Here is a 22,437-nt window from a genome sequence, read left to right as displayed (position 1 = left end):
ATTCATGTGCTATGTAATCGATGTCAGTTCCACAGAGATTAAGGGCCATGAAAGTTTTAACTTTAGAACTACTTTTCAAAAGTATATTGAGAGATCCAAATCCAAAGGATCCAAATAAAAATTACTATCAATCTTTGATCCGTCACAGGGCTCTACCCCTGAATATTCATTATCTTATCTGAAGGAAAAGTTGGTCTATTAAAATGCCTGAAAATCTCAGCTGACTCTGCTGCTTTTTATTCAATTGTCTCCAATCAGAAACATTAAATTTTCAACCAACGAGTGACAGTGAGGAGCGAAGCAGGCCATTGAATGGAGTTAAATTCACAGACGATTTCCCCATGCAATTAGGCCTTGAGCAAATACGCATCAAAAGCACTATGAGATCCGCTAATTTTTTCTGCTACATGTCCTCAAACCACTAAAAAGTGAAACATATGAGGATATGGAATCTCCTTAGCCTATGAATCCTAATAAAATATATCCCACTTATCATCTCCTGTAAGAATATATGTGTTAGATTTGCATATCAGATTATAAAGGAAAATCTTGGTTTACCAAATTCCCATGAAGGTGAAAGTATGAAAAGTGATTTCGAGCTCAGCAATTCATGATGGTTTTAGCCAGTTACTTAAAAACTTGAGAATTGAGATCAATCTTCTTGGAACCAGACAGGTGCTTGTGTTTGCCGTTGGGGGGTCATGCACATGTATCCAGTACCCACAAGAACCAAAGGACAATTGACATTTTTCGTAGGTTCATGGAACTATGTAATGTAACTAACAATTATTAATTGACAGAAGGTTCTTGGAACTATTGAAGTGACCAAAAAGGCACAAAAACTACTGGTACAACTGTGCAAGGAATCTCAACCCTCCTTTAAAGGCAAAAACAAATCCACCGACGCGACATTGCAGATAACACAAGTACGTACATAGAATAGTTTAGACAGCCTCAAACTTTAAAACAAATAAAACACTTTTTTTTAGGCACCTTGCAGTTTTAGCACCATATTCTCTTACAACGTGCCTTCGGCTTCTTCTTCATCATTTTCGTGATCTTGCATGAATGATTATCCGATCATTCCCATATTCCAATCGAACAGTTAATTTTCTTGTGAAAGAAGATGAGCTTGCCCAAAATTGATCAACTCAAACAGCTTAGAGAAATATTTTCAAGATTTGACATGGATTCTGATGGCAGCCTAACCATTCTAGAACTCGCAGCATTGTTAAGATCTCTGGGGCTAAAACCATCGGGTGATCAACTCCATGTTTTATTATCCAACATGGATTCAAACGGTAATGGGACTGTGGAATTTGATGAGTTGGTCAATGCTATAATGCCGCACTTGAATGAAGAGCTGTGGATAAATCAAGATATGCTTTTGAAGGTTTTCCATTCGTTTGATCGTGATGGGAACGGATATATCACATTGGCTGAACTTGCAGGATCAATGGCCAAAATGGGACAGCCATTAACGTACCGCGAGCTGACGGAGATGATCCAAGAGGCTGACACAGATGGAGATGGGGTCATTAGCTTTAATGAATTCGCTTCCGTCATGGCCAAATCTGCTGCAGATTTTCTGGGCCTTGATGATAATTATCAGCTATTAAACGTGGCATGATGAATGTATCCATCCATCTTTCGGTCAATTTGTACTCGTTGATGGTTATTCATCCACCACACATGATTTTCCTTTTTTTTTTTTTTTTATGGCTGTGAGATAATTGTATTCATTTATCAAGATGATAATTCATATACCATATAAGAGAGGGTTTAGTCTGTAGGAACCAAATGTATATATATGATCAAGAAGAGTCTTCTGATGCAACATCCTTTGCTGCCTTTCCATAGAGGAGAGAAAGGAAGTATGCGGTGATTTTTTTCATTTTCTTACTTTTTTCAACGAGGATGTTTCCTTTCCTTCTTTCGTTTTTGATGTTTTGATGTTATCAGAAGTTCTAAATGCTCATATTTAACGACGAAATAAGCCGAACTTCCCTTCTGTGACAGAATACATGCATAGGTATACAAAATATCAGTATTGCTCAAAGCCACGAATATAGGCCTCTCTATAGCTTCATTTACAACCTCACTACCTATGAGTACAACAATCTTCTCTGACATGAATAAATCGGCTCATGATAACCTACAAATGCTTGGACTACAAAACTTGCAAATATGCAACGTAATTTCCTATGCTGCAGCAAGGTTAAGTACCACTTTTATCATCAACATGAGGAAAACTTTTACTCGCCTCATTCATTAAGATCCTGGACAGAAACTGATTTCTGCTTGCAGTATGAGACGTAGCATTGAAGGTCTTTTGATTCTCTAGTCTAAACAAATTCGGTATCATCAGATTGAGCATACATGAGCTGTATCATCTGGTGGCTCATTGGGAAGAAATGCATTTGGATTGCTGTGTAAGTGAAGTATGGCAGAAGAGCCACAAACAGAACCAGGGGTAAAATTAACCAGAAGGATGGCGATGGTGCACAGGCTTCAATGAACACCATGAAGGCTGTTGTTGAAATGCTGGGGTCCATGGCTCCAAACGCCAAAAGAAATATATACCAAAGTGCAATTCCTCCCCATATAAAGAGATGCTGTATGTATGTGAAGTAATTGATAGAAAGAGCCATTTGACAGTTCACCACCCACACCACACAAGTGTACATAGTTGCGCCAAGTATTTCTAGTCCAACGACTTCACCACCTCTACGAAAAGCTTGATCCTCCAATCCAAGAATGCAAATAAGGAAGATGCAGATGGAACTAAAAATTGCGTTGGATGCCCACCCAATGATCCGGAACCAGCTAAAAAGAACATTCTGTACACCTTGTTGATAAAGTACTGGAAACTGCAAGCCAGAATGTAACTCTGAGATAATCTTCGCGTCAATTTATCAGGCCCTGCTACTTGGCAAAATGTCAAAAACTGAAGACAGTAGGAAGCTTCTACATTACCTTGAGACATAGTCGTGCAGGTATATCCTGATCAAAGACTCCAAGGGCAATTGCGGGGAGAGATGTAAACAAGACATTATATAATGACAAACACCACTCGTTGTACACAGTTTGTCCGGAGAAAGATGCATACGCTTGATAGAAGAAAAGAGTGAATCCAAATGCTATATTCTTGTAAAAGAAATAACAGATCTGCAGAATGAACAAAAGAGGAGATTCAAAAGTTTCTTTTTTCCTTTATTTTTTCTCAAATTTGACTTTTCTGTACATGATGTATGTACGTGTATATGAATACATTTCAAAGTCGCACAGCATAGTTGCAATAACAAGTGAAGCATGTTCCTTAAATTCCATGAATCGTGCAACTGGGATTGCACTGACTCCAGACTCAACACCATAAGATTTTAGGACAAATACATTATTCTTTAGCTTGACATTGTACTGCTGAAATTTTGCTAACACATTTGCGGTGCCGGAACTTATTTCCTTCTGCACTCAAGGCATAAATATTGATGCAAAACAGATAAACGACTCTTAGGAGATGGGTGCCCAAGGGAAGCTATTACCATTAAAGAGATCCTTCTGTAGCACCAATGACCATGTACAAGTAATAAGCGCTCCATATAGCGGAACTGTCCAATTGCTATATCGCTTGACATAACTGCCTAAAAATTGCATCACACATAGAGAGAGAGATTCATAACTGCAAGATCCAAGTCGATAGGCAAATATAACTTGCACAGATGGCCAAACTATATGTCTAAAGAATGCTTTTACCTGCATTCCTTCAAAACCACTTATACCAACACCAATGTCTGCTTCTTGAAGCATCCCAACATCATTTGCACCATCTCCAATTGCAAGTGTTGTTTTACGAGTTTTCAGTTTTACAAGTCTTGTAACCTGCAGTATTATTCAAAAATAACACTTGAAACTTGATATGTACAGATAAATTTAAAAGCAGTCTTTGAAGCTCAATATCTTTGATGGTGGTTTAACTATTTTTGACTGGTGTAAGGCCTAAATAATCAACAAGAAGGTTAAGTTCAAACACGGTTGAAGAACCAAAAAGTTAAATTAGAATAATCCATCAAAAGCAAAGCTGAAGAGACCAACATAAGGAAAAAGGAATAGCTTACTCACTAGTGCTTTTTGTTTAGGTGTTGAGCGACAACATATAACAGTTGAACAGCTAATTGCAAGCTCCAAAAAAAAGTCCTTCACATCAATGTCCAGGGCATAAGTAAGGGCCTTTCCATCTATGATCAGGGAAAGTGACTCGTTTGATGAAGCAAGTAGGTCATTTGCCTTCTCTATCTGATGGAAGATGTTAGCCTTGAGTGCCTATGCAACAGATGAAGTTCATTCAAGCTCACAATACAGACAATCACAACATATTTTGTGCGAACAAAACTAGGAATTTGATGAAGCTAAATCTGTAATTACTTATACTTCACCTCAAAAACAAATAAAAAGTAAAAGGCTCGCAATATTCCAATTACTTCCATCATTTTTCATGCTGGTGGCCTGCATAGAATCTTGTATTAGTTGCCTAATACACCTAACGTGCGACCTGAGCAAGACATGGTTGCTGATTTAACTTTCTCCCTTACTAGTTGTAGTGATCAAGTGTCTCTTGTACATTACTTGAAAAGATGCTGAATGAAAAATAAAAAAGGTCCTCATATCTTGAAGAATTATACAGAAGAAGAGTTCATGCAAACTCTTTTGATTACTTGAATGTTAGAAGAAATCTGATTTCGACAGTTGAACATATCCTTACATCAGGTTTCCCACTTAGATCATAAATTCCTTGAAATTGCTCTTGAACAAGTCAATTAGATCAAATAACTTTAGGCCATGCTAGATAGCATTATAAATGCTTGCATATCAGGCATATGCTGCTAATCAAAAGGAGATTTTTACCACCTAAAAAAATGTGTCTCTGTAAATTTTTTTCTGTCCACGATCAAATGATCTCAAACGTGGGAGATATAACAAACAATAAGTGCAAAGGCCCTACCTTAATCCTGTGATGATTCAACTGGAAAGAAGAATAGCACTAGCATATTTAAGTTTTAATGGGCAAGAATGTCATTTTGATAAATACCTACTTTTGTAGCATCCTTTTGGTCATCATCTTCTAGGGGTAACACCAACATTTCAGGAGGGAAATTTGATTGAATAGAAAGGTCAAACTGAGGCTAGTAGGTGATGATATACTTTTAAACAAAAGTTTATATTTATTTTTACCAACTTTTAGTGTTAGCAGGACAAGTTATTACCACGAGCATCAGGAAATAGTCACAATAGGGACCCACAGTACACGGGAAGAGAGAAAGCAAAACTTGAAGTAGAAGTTTTTTAGTTTCAATTCATCCAAAGAGATTTGTAAAGTCAAAATGACACAACAAAGATGGCATAAGGTTTATTCCTGGAAACTCTCTTTCCCAATGGGATATTAACTGAAGATTGAAAAGACTTAGAATTAACATTTCCTACATTGATGGTAAAAAAAATTATTTATATGAGCAGGTCTAGATCCATGCCACATGTTCAAAAAGAGATTTTAAAATCCTATGGAGATTATGTGTCCTGGATCTAGACTGGCTCCTGTAAAAAATTATTCACGCTGGCAGCTGAAGAAGATAGCATCTCTTCAAGAAAGCCAGCTACCAAAGAATGAATAGAATGAGAACCAATATCATTTTAAGCTGACTGAGAAGGTCCAAAAGAGAACAAATAGGTAAGAAATTTAGGTTTCTGGAGTTCCTTTCAGTTGGATATGTTCCCTTACAGGTATTCCAATATCAGATAGATATTCTCTCGACTCTCAATCAATCATGTCTCATACCTTCTGATTTCCACATCTACAGAAGAAAATGTTGCAGCAAAAACACATAGAACTCAAATTCTACCCTGTTTTGCATATACAACATAGATGACCATTTAATGGATAACAAATTCTGTCAAATTACCTATTGAATGGTCCATTGTACTCCAATAAGATGCATTCTAAGAGGAGTAAGACTTGCCTCACTAGCTGCTGACTCATTTAGAGATTTTTCCAGTGCATCAAATTCTGCGGTCTCCGAGTTGATTATGATATGCTTCATTCCTTGCCTAAGCAGACTACATGCGAAACTGAAAGACAAATTTCCATAGTCAGAAATGTGCTCATAATGGACAATAGACTGTAATTTTACCTTGTCAGACTCTACAATGGTACCCTATATTGATTGCAGTCTCCATCTTGTCTCCTGTCAAAACCCAAATTTTTATTCCAGCTCGTGCAAGTTTGTCGATGCATTCAGGAACCTGTCATCCACAGAGCAAATGTCAGTTCTAAAACTTAATAACTCCTGAAAGGCAGTTCTTTTCTCCACAACGAAACACACAACATGATGTGACAATAGCACCAGCATAGAATGTAGTATCGTGTTTTCATACGACACATCAAAAGTCGCATGTGAGAGAGAGAGAGAGAGAGAGCAATCAACCACCACAGTCAAACAACGGCAATTCTTATCCTGAAACCCGTAGTCCAAGCAAGAGTTGATGCAATATACTAACGAATCTGAAGCTAATTATGGTTTTCTTGTACCCCAATTTGCAGTTTGTCTTCAACAGCTGTTGCACCAAGCAGTATCAAATCCTTCTCAATTGTTTCTGCTACAGCTTCAGCTATTTTCTCCTGATCTGCAATTATCATGTTTTTGGCTTTTGTAAACTCCTCATTAAACCTCTGGTATTCAACCTCTTCAAGTTGGCGATATGCAAGTACCATGGTTCTCAAACCAGCATTAGCATACTCATTAATGTGTAACCTTGTATGCTCTTCAAACTCCCTTCCATTAGATGCCAGTCTTTGAAACATGATGCTGCAAGCAAAACATCTAACTGTTCTAACCAGTGCATTGGAACTTAAACATAAAGACTGAGATTTAATTCTAAAGGATACACCAATAACAAGTCTGAATGCAATTTACGATGGTAGCTTGAACAAATTATGAAGTACCTATAGTTCTGTAGCTCTAAACCCTAGATGTCTCTTGTCCTACAAGCTACTACTATGGGGAATGGAGCTGAAATTTTACTGGAACTTATGCAAATGATGATGTAGAGCACATGTAAGAGAGAACAGCAAACAGAATTTACAGATAATGAAAATGGAGTCTCAACTCAATAAAATGAAAAATATAGCTAATCTTAATCAGCAACTAAATGAAAACAAGTTAAAGATGAATGCAAAAATTTATTTTAGACTGCAGATATTGTGCCATCTCGCTAACCTGTCAGCACCTTTACAAAGCAGAAGCAGGTTCCCTTCCTCGTCTCTTATAATCACAGACATCCTCTTTCTTGAACTACTGAACTCGATAACTTTTAGAAGTTCAAAAATTCTGCAAGAAAAGTGGAAACCTCTTTAGAATGAACACAACATCCTTTATATCTAATTCATCCCAAAAAAAGAGAAATTTTAAGCAAACAAACATAGTGCAAGAGAATAAATTTAATGAGCTGATGGAAGAGAGATATATTAAGCCAGAAATCTAAAAACCATGAAGATTTATCTTAGTCTTAGTAAGAGACCTTTTAACCTTCTTGCCAGTTAGTGGATCTAACTCATTGATTGAGATGCTTGCTTGAGACCTCTCGCAAAACTCAAATCCAACTTCTCTGGCTGCAACTACAAAGGCTGCCTCATCTGGTGATTCAGCTTCGTATGTCACTGTTCCATTTTCTTCATTCACATCAGGTATTGCTGTATGGCAGATGGCCAATAACCGAAAGAATTTCAAGATAACATCTGAATAAGGCTCATTAACCCAGCGGCCATTCGTGATCCTTTCATCCTTAAAATTAAAACCTTTTACAAGTGGGTTAGTTTCCATGTAGAATTCATGAAAATCTTCATCTGACTTCTCCTGAGCCAAAGATGATGTTTTTTTCCTGGCCAAAGCCCTTTCTACCTCAGTGACTCCATACCCATAGGATGTTCCTGCAATAGAACACTTAACAAAATCCATGGAGTTGCAAGTCAACGTTCCTGTTTTATCTGAAAGTATAGTGTCAACTTGGCCAAGTTCCTCATTCAAATTAGAGGTACGTGCATGTGCTGGTTTGTCACCTTCTTCATAATACATGTGCAAATCTTTGTTGATGAGAAAGCTCTGCAGAACTTTTACAATCTCTACTGAAACATATAATGATATGGGGATCAAGTAACTATACAACAAAAGGGCTGTAAAGAATTGCAGTGTTGCAGCAATAGGTGCTCTCTTTGGATTATAGTATATTGTGGTCTCATCTGGTCTAAGATACCATCTTTTCATCCTGCCATGTTGCAGGTCTTCTCTTGTTGCAATTCCAAAGACCAGTGACCCAGTAAAAGACATAAGAACTAAAACAGCGAATAACAAGTAGACAAGCTTATCTGTTTGCTTTTCAATCTTGCTCCTTTTGGATGGGGGTGTTACAGAGTTCTGGACAACCTTTGTATCATGGCCAGTGAAGATAACAACTCCATAGATGTAATCAGTGTTCTTTAGCTTTGAATCTCTTAGAAGCAATTGATTAAGTGTAAGAGGATAACGTTGTCCTGCAACATCCAAATTTCCAACAAAAGAATATAAATTTGCATTAGGATCTTCACATCTTATTATCCCCCTAAAGTCCTTGAATGCTGAGTCTTCATTTAAATATGAGGTTGCTTGTAATGCTTGCTTTAGCTTCAAATTTGTTTCTCCATCCAGGTTTGTTGTCTCAACGTAGCAAATTGGATCTTCATAACTTGATGAAAGCAAAACAAGATCAGCAGGAAAGAATTCATCCTTCTCCACTTTCACTACATCTCCAACTCTCAAATCCATCCACTTGACGTATTGAAAACTTCCATGACTGCTGTACACTTTAACTAACCTGTTGTTTACTTCAATATCCTGGTATTATTCCCAAATCTTTATTATACACTGGGTGAAAAAGAAAACATGAAATACAGACTAAACAAATCAAAACAAATTACAGATCAGCAATCTTTAAGCAATTTAACAACAGAAGAAGACAGCAAGGGAAAGTTCAAGACTTGCAAGAGGACGAGACAAATGTGGACATAAAAACTTTGGAAGTGATAAAATTGGGCAAAGAACATGAGAAAGAATTGTACAGGATGACGAAGTAGGGGCTTTTCTCCCTCCTGAAAGGAAAATGGGAATAAGGGAAAAGAGGAAAACGAAAAGGGAAACATAAGTCTTCTGTGCACCATCGCTTCAGAATTATTCTAAAATGCTGTATCTGGAGAAGCATTGGCAGAACAGTGCAATAATTGGTCACCTACAACATGTACCTTCTGTTTTTTGAGCTGCCTTCTGATCATATACTATCAATTGCAACAATTTTATCTCATTACGGTGTCCTTACTGAATCCTAATTTGCTACATGGGCTATTATTTTAACACTGATTGCCTATAAAACTTGCAATTCCGAAAGTACAGCTACATGAGCCGCTTAGATTGGTAAAAGTACTTAGAAGCAAATAGTACCCAAAATGACCTAGTACCGAAATCAGACAATTCATTTTCAAGTTTGAAGAACTACTAAAGTATAACACGGGAAAAAAAAAAACTAAGCAAATAGGGAACTTCAAATACTGATCTTGTTACCTGCTTTTTCCTCCTCAAGTCTTCAACAAGCTCTTTCACCATAGTGATTCCAACCACAAAAGCAAATGGAACAACAGTAGAAAGAGGAGATGTAGGCGAGAGCGGGGTGAAGGACAAAATTGCAGTGAAAAGAAAAAACATATTTGCAACTCTTCTGAACTGCTCGAACAATGCTCTTGGCAGAAATGTTACAGCAGTGTACTTGGTAGTTCTGACATAGTTGCTTGCGTAATTTAACGGAACTGCTTCAGGCCTTCCAGGATCATTGCAAAAAACTAATCTTGAAAAGCCTGGCCCTCCAATTAGAGAGTGCTCAAAAGATTCTTGCCTAGATATATTACTGATTCTACTAAAACTCTGCTTTTTTCTTTTGGCAGCAGTCATCTTCAGCAACTATGAGCTTGTTATGCCAAAGTCAGAATATAACTCTAGTAGAGTGATCAAATTTTCACTTCTCAGAAGTGAACATGCTATCTTGCAGAAAAATTGAAGTTTCCTGATGAAAATAGACAAATGGTAACATATAAAAGTACGAATTAGACTCCAAGAAAGTCTGTTTCTTGGAAAGAATAGAGAAGCAAATGGCAATTCTTGCAGTGTCTTTAATCATCATAGCATTGAATGTTTTGACCAAAATAATGTACCCAGAGCCTCATCAAGTTTAGTAACAGTATTTCCGTTCACTAAAAATTTACCAGCTCAGATTGGTAAATTCATCTACGTAAACGAGGTGATTTGGATGAGCAGAACTTTCTCATGTGTACAGACGGGTGCCTCACATGAAAATTCTACGCTCATATAGATGGATATATAGTAGCATCATTGTCGCAAGACTTTTGACTAGTAGATAGGAAACTGCACAAAACCGAAAGTCCACGTGGGATTTTCCATCCAAACCCATATGAGAAAATTGAATTAAAAATATACTCCTGTTAACAGAGACAAGAATCACTACAAAATGAACATCTGTCATGACCCAATAGTGTATTATTTAGTAACTTACAAGTCCAAACACCAGGAAACGGGCAAAGGACAATCTTTTGTCCTTTGTAGCGAAACAAAAAGAAAAAGGGAGCAACAATATGGGATTGGTGCGACACATTCACACGTGAATATTCTGGACCGCTTTGGATATCCTTCTCTTGATGGGGCTCTACGAGCGAGTGGCTGTGGTAGTTGAAACTTGAAAGAGAATTGATTGATAGCAGTCTTCACCCACTGTCCTCTGCTGTAAAAGCGCCTTATAAGACCTGCTGTTGTTGGATAACTTGTACATGGAGACTAAAATGTAGTATTAACTGACACTTGAAACGTGGGCATTGATTTTGAAAGTCGGGCGAGGGGAGGCTGGTTGACAGATTGTTGATAGTCAGTCCTCTCTGACCATTAGATGCTGCACTTTACGCTCTCCTCAGCCACCGTTCAAGAAGAGAGCTTTTATGATTTTACAAGACTAGTGGTTCTAACAAGAAGTATTATCATTACAGTGTTTTCTCCTACAATAAGCATTAATCATATCTTGCTAATTAAAAACTGAGACATGATCAACAGGCCGAGTGGAAGCAGAAAAATTATTACATGAAAGCGTACGTTTGAGCATCGCACCAAACTACTGAGACATGCAGACACATAAAACATTGGATTTTCAAACAGCTTCACGGCGCCTCCCCAAAATAAGCCTCATTAAATTCTGCCTCCCGGCAACACCAATTGTATGTTATTTTCGAACTTAGTCCCAAGCAATACAATCACGGGGGAGAAAGAAACTAATCAGAGCTTTTGAGCCGACAGACGGTGGAATTAGCAGATGTACATATCTTGATTCACGTTGCTCTGAGACATGCTAAGTGCACTATCAATTTCTGCAAAAATATACGTTGGAATTGAGGTGGAGAAAGGGACGAACTTTCCTTAATCCCTGTGTCGACGTCTGTCCTTGGCTCTTCCATGTGCTTTTCCAGAACCATAACGAGAATCTCTCTGTGTCTCTGGAGAATCTCTGTGTCTATGTTTACGGTGTTTCGAATGTCTTCGGCTGCTACTCTTTTCCTGAGATGATCTCTTCTTTTTCCCTTCAGACCTTGAATAATGTCGAGAACCATCAGATGAATCAGATGTTTCACTACCCGAGTTTCTACTTCTATGTCGATGACGGCTACGTTTTCTGCTCCTCTCATCTTCTGAGGAGCCACTGCTCCAATTTCGGGCCCGACGTGTGGGACTCTTAGTCTTCCTCTCCTCTTTCTTTACATTTTCAGATGCGTCTTTCCTGCCACTTTTCTCAGGAATGCCAGCCTCAGTCTTTCTACTGCCATTTGTTTGCGCGCTGCCAGTAGTATTTTGTTTGTCATTAGAAGCTCGTGCCACTTCTGCAGTCATGAAACTTCCAGTAACAGCATACCCCACAGAGGATCTATTACTGCCAACTCCAGCTGTATCCTTTTCTTCCCTGTCAACAATTATAACTTCCTTGCTCGAAGCTGTTCCACACTCTCTATTTTCTGTGTAAGGCAGATCTGGGGGAACCTCTAGGCCTAGCTCTTTACCTAATGATTCTAGGAAGTCACCAGCTATCAGACGATTTAGAGTTTTATTTACAACTTCAACATTCTTTTGTGGATCCTCTGCTTGGATGGGATTGCTATCATCCTCATCATCATCCTCATCATCAGAAAATATGGCCTACACAAATAGGATTTTGGAAACAAATTAAAGAACTATCCGCTCATGGCAGAAATAAATCCCAAGAATTATTGAAACATATTCAAAAAAAGAGTTCAGACTAGTGTGATTATTGTTGTTATTGATAGGAAAGACAGATGAGACTTCAATCCAAGGACTTCAACCAGACGATTAACCATCATTTCTTTGTTTCCACATAACATGACAATCCTAATGTGCTTTCACCACCTAGGAGAAAGTCAAAATGAAAGATGAGAATACCTTGTAAAGATCAACAGGCTTCTCAACATTTTCAACATTAACCTCAACCTTGATTTCCTCATCAACAATTTCCCTCCCTTTCTCCTCGCTGCCCACCTTGGAGAGTGATGATTGGTCATTACCTAACATCACATTTTCTTCCACTTTCGCAGCAACAACAGGATCTGGCATAAAGATCAGTGTATCCATTTTGCTCCTTGGTCGTGGAGCTGGAGGTGGCTGCAGACGGTAATTTAAACAAGACATTATTAGCTTTTAAGACAAATATCACAAGATAAAAGACACAACAGGCACTAACAAAGATAAAAGAAAGTACAAGCTTTAAAAAAAATGACCAAGCAATGCAGATAAGGTTAACTGCATTCAAGAAGAAATTTCACATTGTTTTATGCCGAAACACCCAAACCAATAAATTAAGTATAGGAACTTTTCAAACCTTTACTTTAGCTTTACATGATTTTCGGTTTCAATCCCCCAATAACATCACTAAAACTTTCTATCTTGTTCTCATTCAATTTAATATGTCATGACTATGTCTAGCCTTTTCCCAAAAAAACTTGCAAATTATCTGGCCACAGTTGGTGCTTATATCAAGTATTAATGTGCACAGCCAAACCATTTATCTTAAGACAAAAATACAACAAATACAATCCTCAAAAAACAAACATGTAGAGTGCGGCTAAAATTCAGTTACAGGTGTAACAAAAAGTTAAAAGATCAGTCAGATGAAAAAGATGTAAAACCTAATGCACTGACTTAATAAAATCAAAGTTGTTGTACTCTTTTAGCCACTCCAATGATCAACACAAACTAGATGACGGGTGAAATCAATTTGGATATACCTTCACCAGCAAACAACTCGAAAGAAGTTATATAAACGGCAATTAAGGCTCTCAATGAATGCATTTCCCATAACTACTACAAGTAAAGAATTTACAGGTTATTATGAACCCTAAAGAATAGCAAAAGGCAACAACATACACCTTGAACAACAGTAGTAAAAAAAAAAAAGCAGAAAACCTAAAAACCAAAAAAAGCCAAGAAAAAGAAAAGTACCTTGCCCATATAAGGATCAATTAAATCAAAGCGCTTGCACAGAATAGGGGAAGGCCGCCACTGAAACTCCTCCCGTCTTGGATATCTTTTTTCTTTTATCAATTCTTCTTTACTAGCTTTAGCTTGCTGCAGAAAATACTGAAGTTAATGAGTCAATCCTGAAACAGCAAGGTTTTAATATAAACAAATTCCTTACCACATACCTCTGGTTCACCAGATGTAAACTGCAGCCCTGCTGTAGGTAGTACACCTGCAAACAACTGACTAGGGGTATTAATTTCTTTTCCCTGTTTACCTTTCTCGATAGCTTCAGCTGCAGCCTCAAACTCTAATCTCTCACGAGCACGAGCAGCTTCTGACATCTGACTTGACCCACCAACATCCATAGAGCGTAGTCCTCCACGGTACTTCTCTTTCAAAAACTGTTCAAACCTTGCTTGCTTTGCAGGGTCATCTTGGAAAGGTTTCACAACTTCTGGATCTTCACCCTAGATTCAAGATGCAAAATAAGTAAAGACCTTTTAGTTTTTTCAGGGAAACAAAATCTAATGTAATGCAAAATAGCATGTGGTTAAGGCTGGAATGAGTAGAAGGCCTACACTTAAAACAAGAAAAAAAAAATATTCCTAGTGAAACTGGAAACAAATAATTGAGAGACTCACAAATGAAACTGGTTTCGTGAATGTATCTGCAAGATTGAATTGTAGATTAACGGTATCAGTAGAGGCAGCAGTCACAGCTGTATCTTCAAGGCTTCTTTCAAGAGGCTTTTCCCCTAAAATTTTGCCACGGTTCTCAGCTGTCATCTTCTTAACATTTTGAAAAATTTTCCCATCCAATTGCCACTTTTTGCCATCATTGTGCTTCTGCCTTTCCTCCCAGAGCTTCCTTGTATAATAATCCTGACCATTTCCTCCAAACAGAAAAGCAAATAATGGGTTTGACTGATTCTTTTGCCTAGAGAGGTCCTCAAATAATTTGCCACAGCGAGCTACTAAAGTTGCCATTCCATCAATCATGAGCTTGAGATTATTATCGTCTGGAGGAGGAACTTCAGGGGGAGTTTCCTCAGTGATTTTGTTGCCAACATCTAGTGGAGCAGTAAACTTATGATGGGGGACAAAATCCTTAGGAATAACTGGAGGACCAAATCTGTTAAACATTAAAATAGAAGTCATACAGAAGCCCTACCCCAAGATAAAAGAATTAAGTAGCAGGAAGATAAAAAAAAATGGCCAAGAAATTCAGCTTTCTTCAGCCAAATTAAATAAATGGCATATAGGATAATATGGAAAAAGATCTAACAAAAATTGACAACAAGTAATTATAGAAACAAAATCTATCTCATACTAAGACAAGAAAATATATCAGTAGTAAAAAGATCCTCTTAAAATGATGGGGCCAGGTGTGCAGGCAACAACTTTCGATGGATGATTGATGAAATTTATCCATGGCAGACATAAAGCATCTGGCATGTGCTAATGCAGCAGCAAATGGGAACTAGTAGTTCTTCAATTACACATGCAGACAGATAAACGCATTTCAAAATTCTTGTAAACAGAAAATAAAGCACACATCACTATAACTAATATAACTAAGACATAAATGGCTCAGTTTTGACCAACTCAACCATTCAATAAATGGCCTGGCTAATTGGTAAGTTTCATCATTAGCAAAGCTCTTAAGAATTTTCTCGTCAGCAGAAAACTAAACATTACAATAGTAAGCATTATTCCAGAAGCAAACCTTCTAAGAATACCTTTCTAACTGGTAGTCTGAATTTGAGGCAGCCTTAAAACCTGGCAAGAGTCCATCTTCCTTATTACGCAACAATTTTATATTCTCATTCATTGGTTTAGAAGGCTCTTCAGTTTCTTCAACATAAGATTCTTCAAAGTCATAACCTGATACAGAAAGTTAGTGAGAAAGAGCAGCCTTTAAGCTGCAAGTCAAAAGATGATCTTAATAAGACAAAAGGTTTATAACAGTGCAGTAAATGATTTTCTTTCAAACATAGTGGCACGCTCTCTCCTATCCCCTTTGTCATTCTTTCTTTAGCACTACTGCCACAAAATACATCCAGCTTAGTCAGAGAGTGAGCAGGGAGTGTAAGGAACTCTTCACCTAGATGAAGGATTCATTTCCTTATCTTGTTTGTGAACAGGAACTAAAGCAAGGAGGACAGGACAGAGAAACTTAGATAACGTAGACAAAATCAACAACTTGCATTTTTACACATAATCCTTTAGGCACTGTTTGGACTGAAAGAAAGGGAAGCAAGGGAAAGGAAAGGACTCTGGTGGAAAAGAAAGGAAAGGACAGTAAAGGAAAGTGGATTTGAACCATCTTGTTTGGATTAAATATGAAGGAAAAAGAAAGGAAACATGAAAAATATTGTTTGGCTTAGGGAAGGAAAGGAAATTATGGCGCATTAGTTATGTTTTTATCCACAATGTTAAAGTCTAATTTGTAAAAACATAGGTTTTTTAGGAAATTTTAGAATTTCTATTGATCTTGATTTCCTTTCCTTCCATTTCCACCCACTTTTGGATGGAAATTAAGTTGACCAAAAATAACTAGACCTTATCCCTCCCTTCCCCTCCCTATCCTTTCCTTTCCCACCTTAAAAACCAATCCAACCTTCAAAAACCTTATCCCTCCATTTACTTTCCTTTCCCTCCTATTCCCTCAAAACAAACAATGCCTCACTGACTTGATTTTAACTTTGAACTTTAGTATTTTATTCTGTTTCCTGAACCTTTTAACTTGATATAGAAGGCGATAAAAAGAAGAGGGTTTACTTGTCCCACCATTTTTTTACTGTCTTTCGATCACTTCACCAAACAGAGGGAAAAGATTCTGCAATTACACTTCTACTTCTCTAGCTCCATTCTTCTACTTTCAAATCAATCACCATCATGTAAATCTCTTATACATCTGTGCAAGTATACAGGCTTGATCAACCAAACCTGGCACAGTGACTAAAACTATTACTCCAATATTTTCTTGGCAATCCCCTTAAAATGAAACCACAACCACCAAATATTTGTGGAGGAAGTAATGCATGCAATCTTAATTAGACATTATTTAAACATCAGGGGTCAGATATCAAAACTAAAACAAAATTTTTTGGAAAAATAAAAAGAAAAATAAAAAGAAAAAGAAAGAACACAACAAAGTTGCCACCAATAAAACCATCTAGAATTTCAGATATCTGAGTTCTCCATTAAGAAGAGTTTATGCAAGGAAGCCAAAAAAAAACCCAATATTTGACTGCCGATAGGAACAGAAATTAAAAAAAATGTTAAAAACACATATTCTCAACATCACATGCACAAAGGCATACACCCGTAGAGATGCAAGAAAACACTATCTAAAGCAGGTCTCTGGAGGATATGCAGATAAAGTGAAAATGCAAGCAAAATTGCAGGGACCAACCTGAGGCATATACATCTTCATCTTCAGCATCATAATCCTCAAGAGCACCAATGCCAAAACCCGGTGCAACCCTTCCTGCTGATAAATTCGTAGTACCAAGTTAAACAACCAAACTAGAGTGATTGTGTGTGTGTGTGTGTGTGTGTGGGCGAGAGGGGAAGAAAGAGTGAGGGAGAGAGAGGGAGAACAATGTATCCTATTGAAGATGGAGTATAAAATTAGAGATAAAAAATAAATTGCAGATATGTCATATGAAAATACTTGCATAACATTACATTTGAAACCAAACAGACTATCACCCACTGGAAAAGGCTTCCGATGCAATGTCTCCTTGGTCCCCAACATCCGTGATCTTTTCCTTTCTGAATTTCAGGTAGAAAAGCAGAAACACAGTGACTATCAGTTAAATTCAAGTTAACAAAAAAGTTAGCCATTTCAACAAAATACGTACCCCTAAATTCAGGAGCATGCTTGAAAGGATCATAACCTAAACCATGTGAGTCCTGTTTTGGATTGAGAACATACACCTGGATAAAGAGACAACAGACTCACATGAATCGATGATTCTACAGATAATTCTGAATTCAGAAAAATCACCTCAAGAACAGATAATTCTCAATCCAGAAAAATCACCTCAGGAGGGAAAATCACCTCAAGATGGAACAGTTGGAAAGATACATTTAGACCACGAAATAATCCGATTAGATCACGAAATAAAAATGCATCAAATAAGATACAAGATGTAGAACGCTATACAAGAAATCATCTTCCCCATCACCATCTGAGCCAAAGAAGTGACAGGAACAAAGTTCTCCTCTAAACCCCCTCTTCCCCACATTTTTTAAGCAATTAACAGAACCATCATATTCATGATAAAAAAGATAACTGAGCCCGAAAGTGTGTTATGTAACTGGGTAGTCCAACAAGCAAATAGCTTATGAGGAGAATTCCTACAAACAATATGCGTCAATTAGCAATAATTTTTGTTTCTTCATACTTGAGGCGCACAATGTTAAAAGTTGTGTCATCCTAGTCTTTGCTTCTCAATGATCAAAGCAGCAAAAGACCGAGACAACCTTCACTTGGCAAAGAACAAATCCAGATTTTTCTTTGTTGCTAATTCAGCTTTGAAGCTTTTCATGAACCTGACTGTTTCTTGGAGAAATAATTTAGTTATTCCTTCTACAAATGTCTAAATGAAGAATAAGATACTTTAAGACCAACATTATATTTTTCTGAGACTTTGCAGCTTGAATAAACTACATGAACTTCAATTGCTGTTGCGCAAAATAGACAATTTGACTCAAAAGTCAAAGCATCATAAACAAAAGGTACTGAAACAAAATCAATATATCAGCAAATTAGAAGTCCAATTACTAGCAGATAACATTTCTGTATTTGATTCACAGCATAAGCATGGCAACAGACTTACTGGTGTACTTCTGGAAAAAACGGTACCATCGTCAGCTGACGGATCTGTAACATCCTCAACGTCATTGTCAACCAGTTCAGAACTTGCACTCTTTCCAGCTGTATCGCCAGCTGAAAGTGCAAGAAAAGCTTTCCTAGCTTCTCTACGAAGATCTGCATTGAAGGCCAAAAAGTTTCTGAATCATTAAAAACTACGACAAATTCCATTCTTCAACAATTATTCAGCTTAAACTCCATTTAGTCTGAAAGAATGTCTAAAGACACTGGTCTAATTTTATTAGCTCTAAGCATAGCACACGCTGTTTAGGAGCTACTATTATATTTACAAATAGTTGCAATTAAAATTCATGTCTATTAATTTTTCTTTATTATCGAGCACAAGTAAAATTGACGGGATGCTTTCACCACAATAGAAAAGGAAATGAAAACTACGATCTTGCCCAGAAATAATTCAACCAAAGATGCAATAAAAAAATTAATAATAATAATGGACAATGCTAGAAAGAATTAAAGTAAAGAACTGTGAATGCTTCATATTTGAGACTGTTTCTATGACAACTTTAGTTAATTGCAAATAGAAGCAAGACCTCTCCCCAAGATTTTTACAAAATAAAAATCCTCACCCACATTTTTGGAAAACTTAGAACAGAAAAAACACTTCCAGATTACAATGTCAATTATTACACTAATGCAACATCATCTGAATTCGCCTGCAGAAGGCATACCATAAAGAGAATTAGCACTTGATTCCTTTATTGAACGACCACGCCTCCATCCCATCTTCAATAGTAATTTGATCCCTGATCAACACAGTTTGCCCTTAATAAAAGACAATAAATTAATCAAAATGAGTAAACACTTCATTGCATCTACAAGTCAAACTTACCAATTGATTCTGAGGCTGGAACTAATACTTCATCAGGAACGGGTCCAGGAATAGCTGAGGGCCTGAAAAACACCAATCAGAATTCCAAGGAAAAGGTAGCATTAACAGCTTCGTTATCGACAAATCATTACTATGCACGACAGTTCTGGATACATAACAGTCTATACTTTAAGCTTATAACAACACTTTAAGTCTAGTTCCGGGTTTTTTTAGGTTTTAAATAAGATCTAAACATTAATACCAGCTACTAAGTTTTTCAACAAATTGCAAGTAAAAGGGATGATTTTGCACAGCCTATAAATATATGTATGCTATAAGAACTTCAAACAAACCTCTTCTCTTGTTCCTTCTCAGCTTGTTTCCGAGCAAGTTCTGCTGCAGTGAACCCAAATGTATCAAACTGCATAGACGTCTCCAGGGAGCGACCCTCTAATTCCTATAAATATACAAATTAATTTTTTTTAAACCAAAAAAAGGAAACCAACCACTACTTCATTAGAAGGCACTTGCAGGTATCAATTAAAGTTTCACACTGAAGTCCCACAGACGTTGGTAAATATCCAATCTACATGTTTGAAATAGCAAAATAATGCAAAATTAATATCACAACCTCTAGCCCATTTATCTCTTAAGGTAACCATTAAACAGAAGAGTCTGGAAACAAGGAAAAAATCAATGATTTTTATGCCCTTTGGATGAGTCCGTGACGTATCCCTTCCTTCTTATCTAGCCCTTACGAAATTCATAAGAAAGAGCAAAAAATGCACAAAGATATGAAAATATTTGAAAAAATTCTTCTGTATCTGTAGCTGTAAGAAGTATTAACATCAATAGAAATTTTATTGTTTCTCTTTTCAATTTTTGAATTTACATTGTAGATTTTCACAGCGAGAATCTGCCACTTTGGTGCATTTGGTTCCAAAAAATCCATCACTTCTTTAAAAGTGAAACAGTCCCTTGAAAAGTTAGATTCTTTTATCTTGAACAAGCATTCGTCTAGATTACTAATTGATGTAGAAGTGTTTTCTTTGTTGGCCTCCACAGACCCTATGTTGAGTGTCACACACATGACCTACGAAGATACACTTCTAGTCAGGAAAAAAAATTTAGGAATTTCAAGAAGTTATATAATTTAGTTTACTAACAATTATTTTTGAAAACTGATAATAAAGATCAAATAGGTGAAGGAAGTAAAGGAAAAAAATAAAGAAAAAAAAAAAACTCTGCATCATAGAAATATGCTATTAACAAGATATATCCTAACATAAAATCAAAAGTGGAGCCAAACCACAAGCAGGAAACCATAAACGAAAAGACATTTCAGAATTCTTGACCGGCAGAACTATAAGGAAATAAGAAGATGCTCTGTTTCTGAATGCATCTCAATAATAGTCCATAAATATCAACAAAAGAATGTAGCCTGTTATCCATATTACATGACAATTAAATTGAGACCCAAAACATAAATAACACAGAGTACAACCTAAAATGATTCCTTATCTACTGCATACATTTTCCAAGGTGAAGAACATATCACAGACATAATCGGTATCTACTGCATACATTTTCCAAGGTGATGACATATTACAGACATACTCAGACTTTATTCTATGAATTCAAAGATAAATGAGCAACAGTCATACATCTTTTTCATCCTCATCCAAAAAGTCCTGAACACTTTGTTGCTTAAATTCAGCTCTGCTCTTCCGAGAAGATGTGAAAGACTGTGGAGTCCATCCTGCAATTTTTGTTAGACAGCTCAATGTATAGTCCAATAAAGGAATTTAATTGTTAACCATCTACAATAATTACCAAGAAAATCGTACCCTCTTTAGAGCCAACTGTATTATAATAACCAGCCGAAAATCCACCAGTAAATGCCCCATGAAACCTCCTCCTCCCTTCTTCATCTCTAACCTGAAAAAAAAAAAATTCCATATTGGCCAAGACTATTTAGATTCCATCTACCAACACAGATTACTAAAACAGATTATTAAACAAGAGTGCAAATGCAAATCAGTTCATGCGATCCCTCAGAAGAAAATGCAACTTAAAAGCGAAAAAGAAATTAAAATTAATCAAACTGCCAACGACCAAAAATGACATTACAGAGAAGCAAATTTCAGCAACCTACTAGCTTATAAGACTAATAACACATATTCATTTTTCAGGTGGTATTAGTCAAGGATATTAATAAGTTTATTACTTAATAAAACTTCAAATTTAGCTCAAATTTGTCAACGCATACCAATTGCAAACCTAAAAATTGATTAAACAACTTCTGAAAGACAACAAAAACAAAACTTATAAGCAAAATTACCTCTTGCTTCCAGGGGACGGCGGTTCGTAACTGACCAGAGGCTTCAGCGACAGCCTTCTTCTTACGAGAGGTGATTTCTTCTTCGCGTTCTATTGGTGTTCCGTAGAACACGAAATCTTCTTCATCGCTGTCCATATTTTCTGAATAGAATTATCAATTATGAGTTAATGTGATCAACGTGACCCTAATTCTGCTTGATTGTTATACTACTTGTGCAGGAAGAAGTTTTGATTCGAGAATGATGAAGAAGAAAAAGAAGCAGCAGCAGCAGAAGCTCCCATTGAAGACGTGCAATATGATGTTTTAATGGGCACGACTTTTTTGCTTTTCGCTGATCAAAAATTAAAGACTAAAAGCGTGCTTAGCGGCAAATCATGGGCTTCATTCCCTATGTGGCCCAGGCAGGCCTTGGGCTTTAGAACTTGAACAGCTCTGAGGGGTTGTCAATCCCCTTACCAATTTTACTAAACTATTTGCTTCTGAGTTAACATTAAGCAAACAATTTTCGAGAAAAAATTGTGTATACACTAGAACTATCAGCGTTGGATGAATGACAACTAGACAAAATTTAAATTTAAAATTCAACTTTTGTACACATGTCATGAATCCAATGATGATAGTGTATACATCGTCAGTGTAGGAAAGATTTACTCATGTTCTTTTTTTTTATTTATTTAATAGAATTTTATGTAATGCTACTCAAAGTGTAAAATTTGAGACGCGCA

General features: G+C 36.8%; 3 protein-coding genes across 5 annotated transcripts; 1 reads left to right on the top strand and 2 right to left on the bottom strand.

The window, feature by feature from the left end:
- Positions 1–159: 159 nt before the first annotated feature.
- LOC113741808 (probable calcium-binding protein CML15) lies at positions 160–1,932 on the top strand. Its single transcript, XM_027269448.2, has one exon. The coding sequence runs from the start codon at positions 1,127–1,129 to the stop codon at positions 1,628–1,630; it is 504 nt and encodes a 167-aa protein (XP_027125249.1). The 5' UTR covers positions 160–1,126; the 3' UTR covers positions 1,631–1,932.
- Positions 1,933–1,980: 48 nt separating this feature from the next.
- LOC113741805 (putative phospholipid-transporting ATPase 9) lies at positions 1,981–10,427 on the bottom strand. Of its 3 annotated transcripts, none has more exons than XM_072047392.1 (11): positions 9,639–10,427; positions 7,570–8,918; positions 7,269–7,379; positions 6,581–6,857; positions 6,206–6,294; positions 5,976–6,120; positions 4,120–4,287; positions 3,754–3,879; positions 3,543–3,641; positions 2,977–3,168; positions 1,981–2,870 (listed from the first exon to the last, which is right to left on the bottom strand). In XM_072047392.1, exons 1-11 carry the CDS (start codon positions 10,020–10,022, stop codon positions 2,346–2,348), a joined length of 3,465 nt encoding a protein of 1,154 aa, XP_071903493.1. In that variant the 5' UTR covers positions 10,023–10,427; the 3' UTR covers positions 1,981–2,345. The 3 variants fall into 3 exon arrangements, with proteins under 3 accessions (XP_071903493.1, XP_027125242.1, XP_071903492.1); XM_027269441.2 differs by having other exon boundaries at positions 4,120–4,320; positions 6,012–6,120; XM_072047391.1 differs by having other exon boundaries at positions 4,120–4,320; positions 6,012–6,120; positions 7,570–8,948; positions 9,639–9,777.
- A 668-nt stretch (positions 10,428–11,095) lies between these two features.
- On the bottom strand, positions 11,096–22,031 carry LOC113742687 (G patch domain-containing protein TGH). The gene is made up of 16 exons (XM_027270590.2): positions 21,713–22,031; positions 21,219–21,309; positions 21,036–21,130; positions 19,725–19,828; positions 19,393–19,454; positions 19,232–19,306; positions 18,508–18,659; positions 17,527–17,602; positions 17,351–17,437; positions 17,076–17,153; positions 15,397–15,541; positions 14,300–14,789; positions 13,841–14,125; positions 13,638–13,763; positions 12,582–12,800; positions 11,096–12,320 (listed from the first exon to the last, which is right to left on the bottom strand). The coding sequence occupies exons 1-16, from the start codon at positions 21,845–21,847 to the stop codon at positions 11,550–11,552; spliced, it is 2,991 nt and encodes a 996-aa protein (XP_027126391.2). The 5' UTR covers positions 21,848–22,031; the 3' UTR covers positions 11,096–11,549.
- Positions 22,032–22,437: the final 406 nt, after the last annotated feature.

The sequence above is a fragment of the Coffea arabica genome, chromosome 4e (genome assembly GCF_036785885.1).
Source record: "Coffea arabica cultivar ET-39 chromosome 4e, Coffea Arabica ET-39 HiFi, whole genome shotgun sequence".
Classification (NCBI taxonomy): domain Eukaryota; kingdom Viridiplantae; phylum Streptophyta; class Magnoliopsida; order Gentianales; family Rubiaceae; genus Coffea; species Coffea arabica.
Note: the sequence above shows the minus strand (reverse complement) of the source record. Positions and strands in the feature narration are given on the sequence as shown.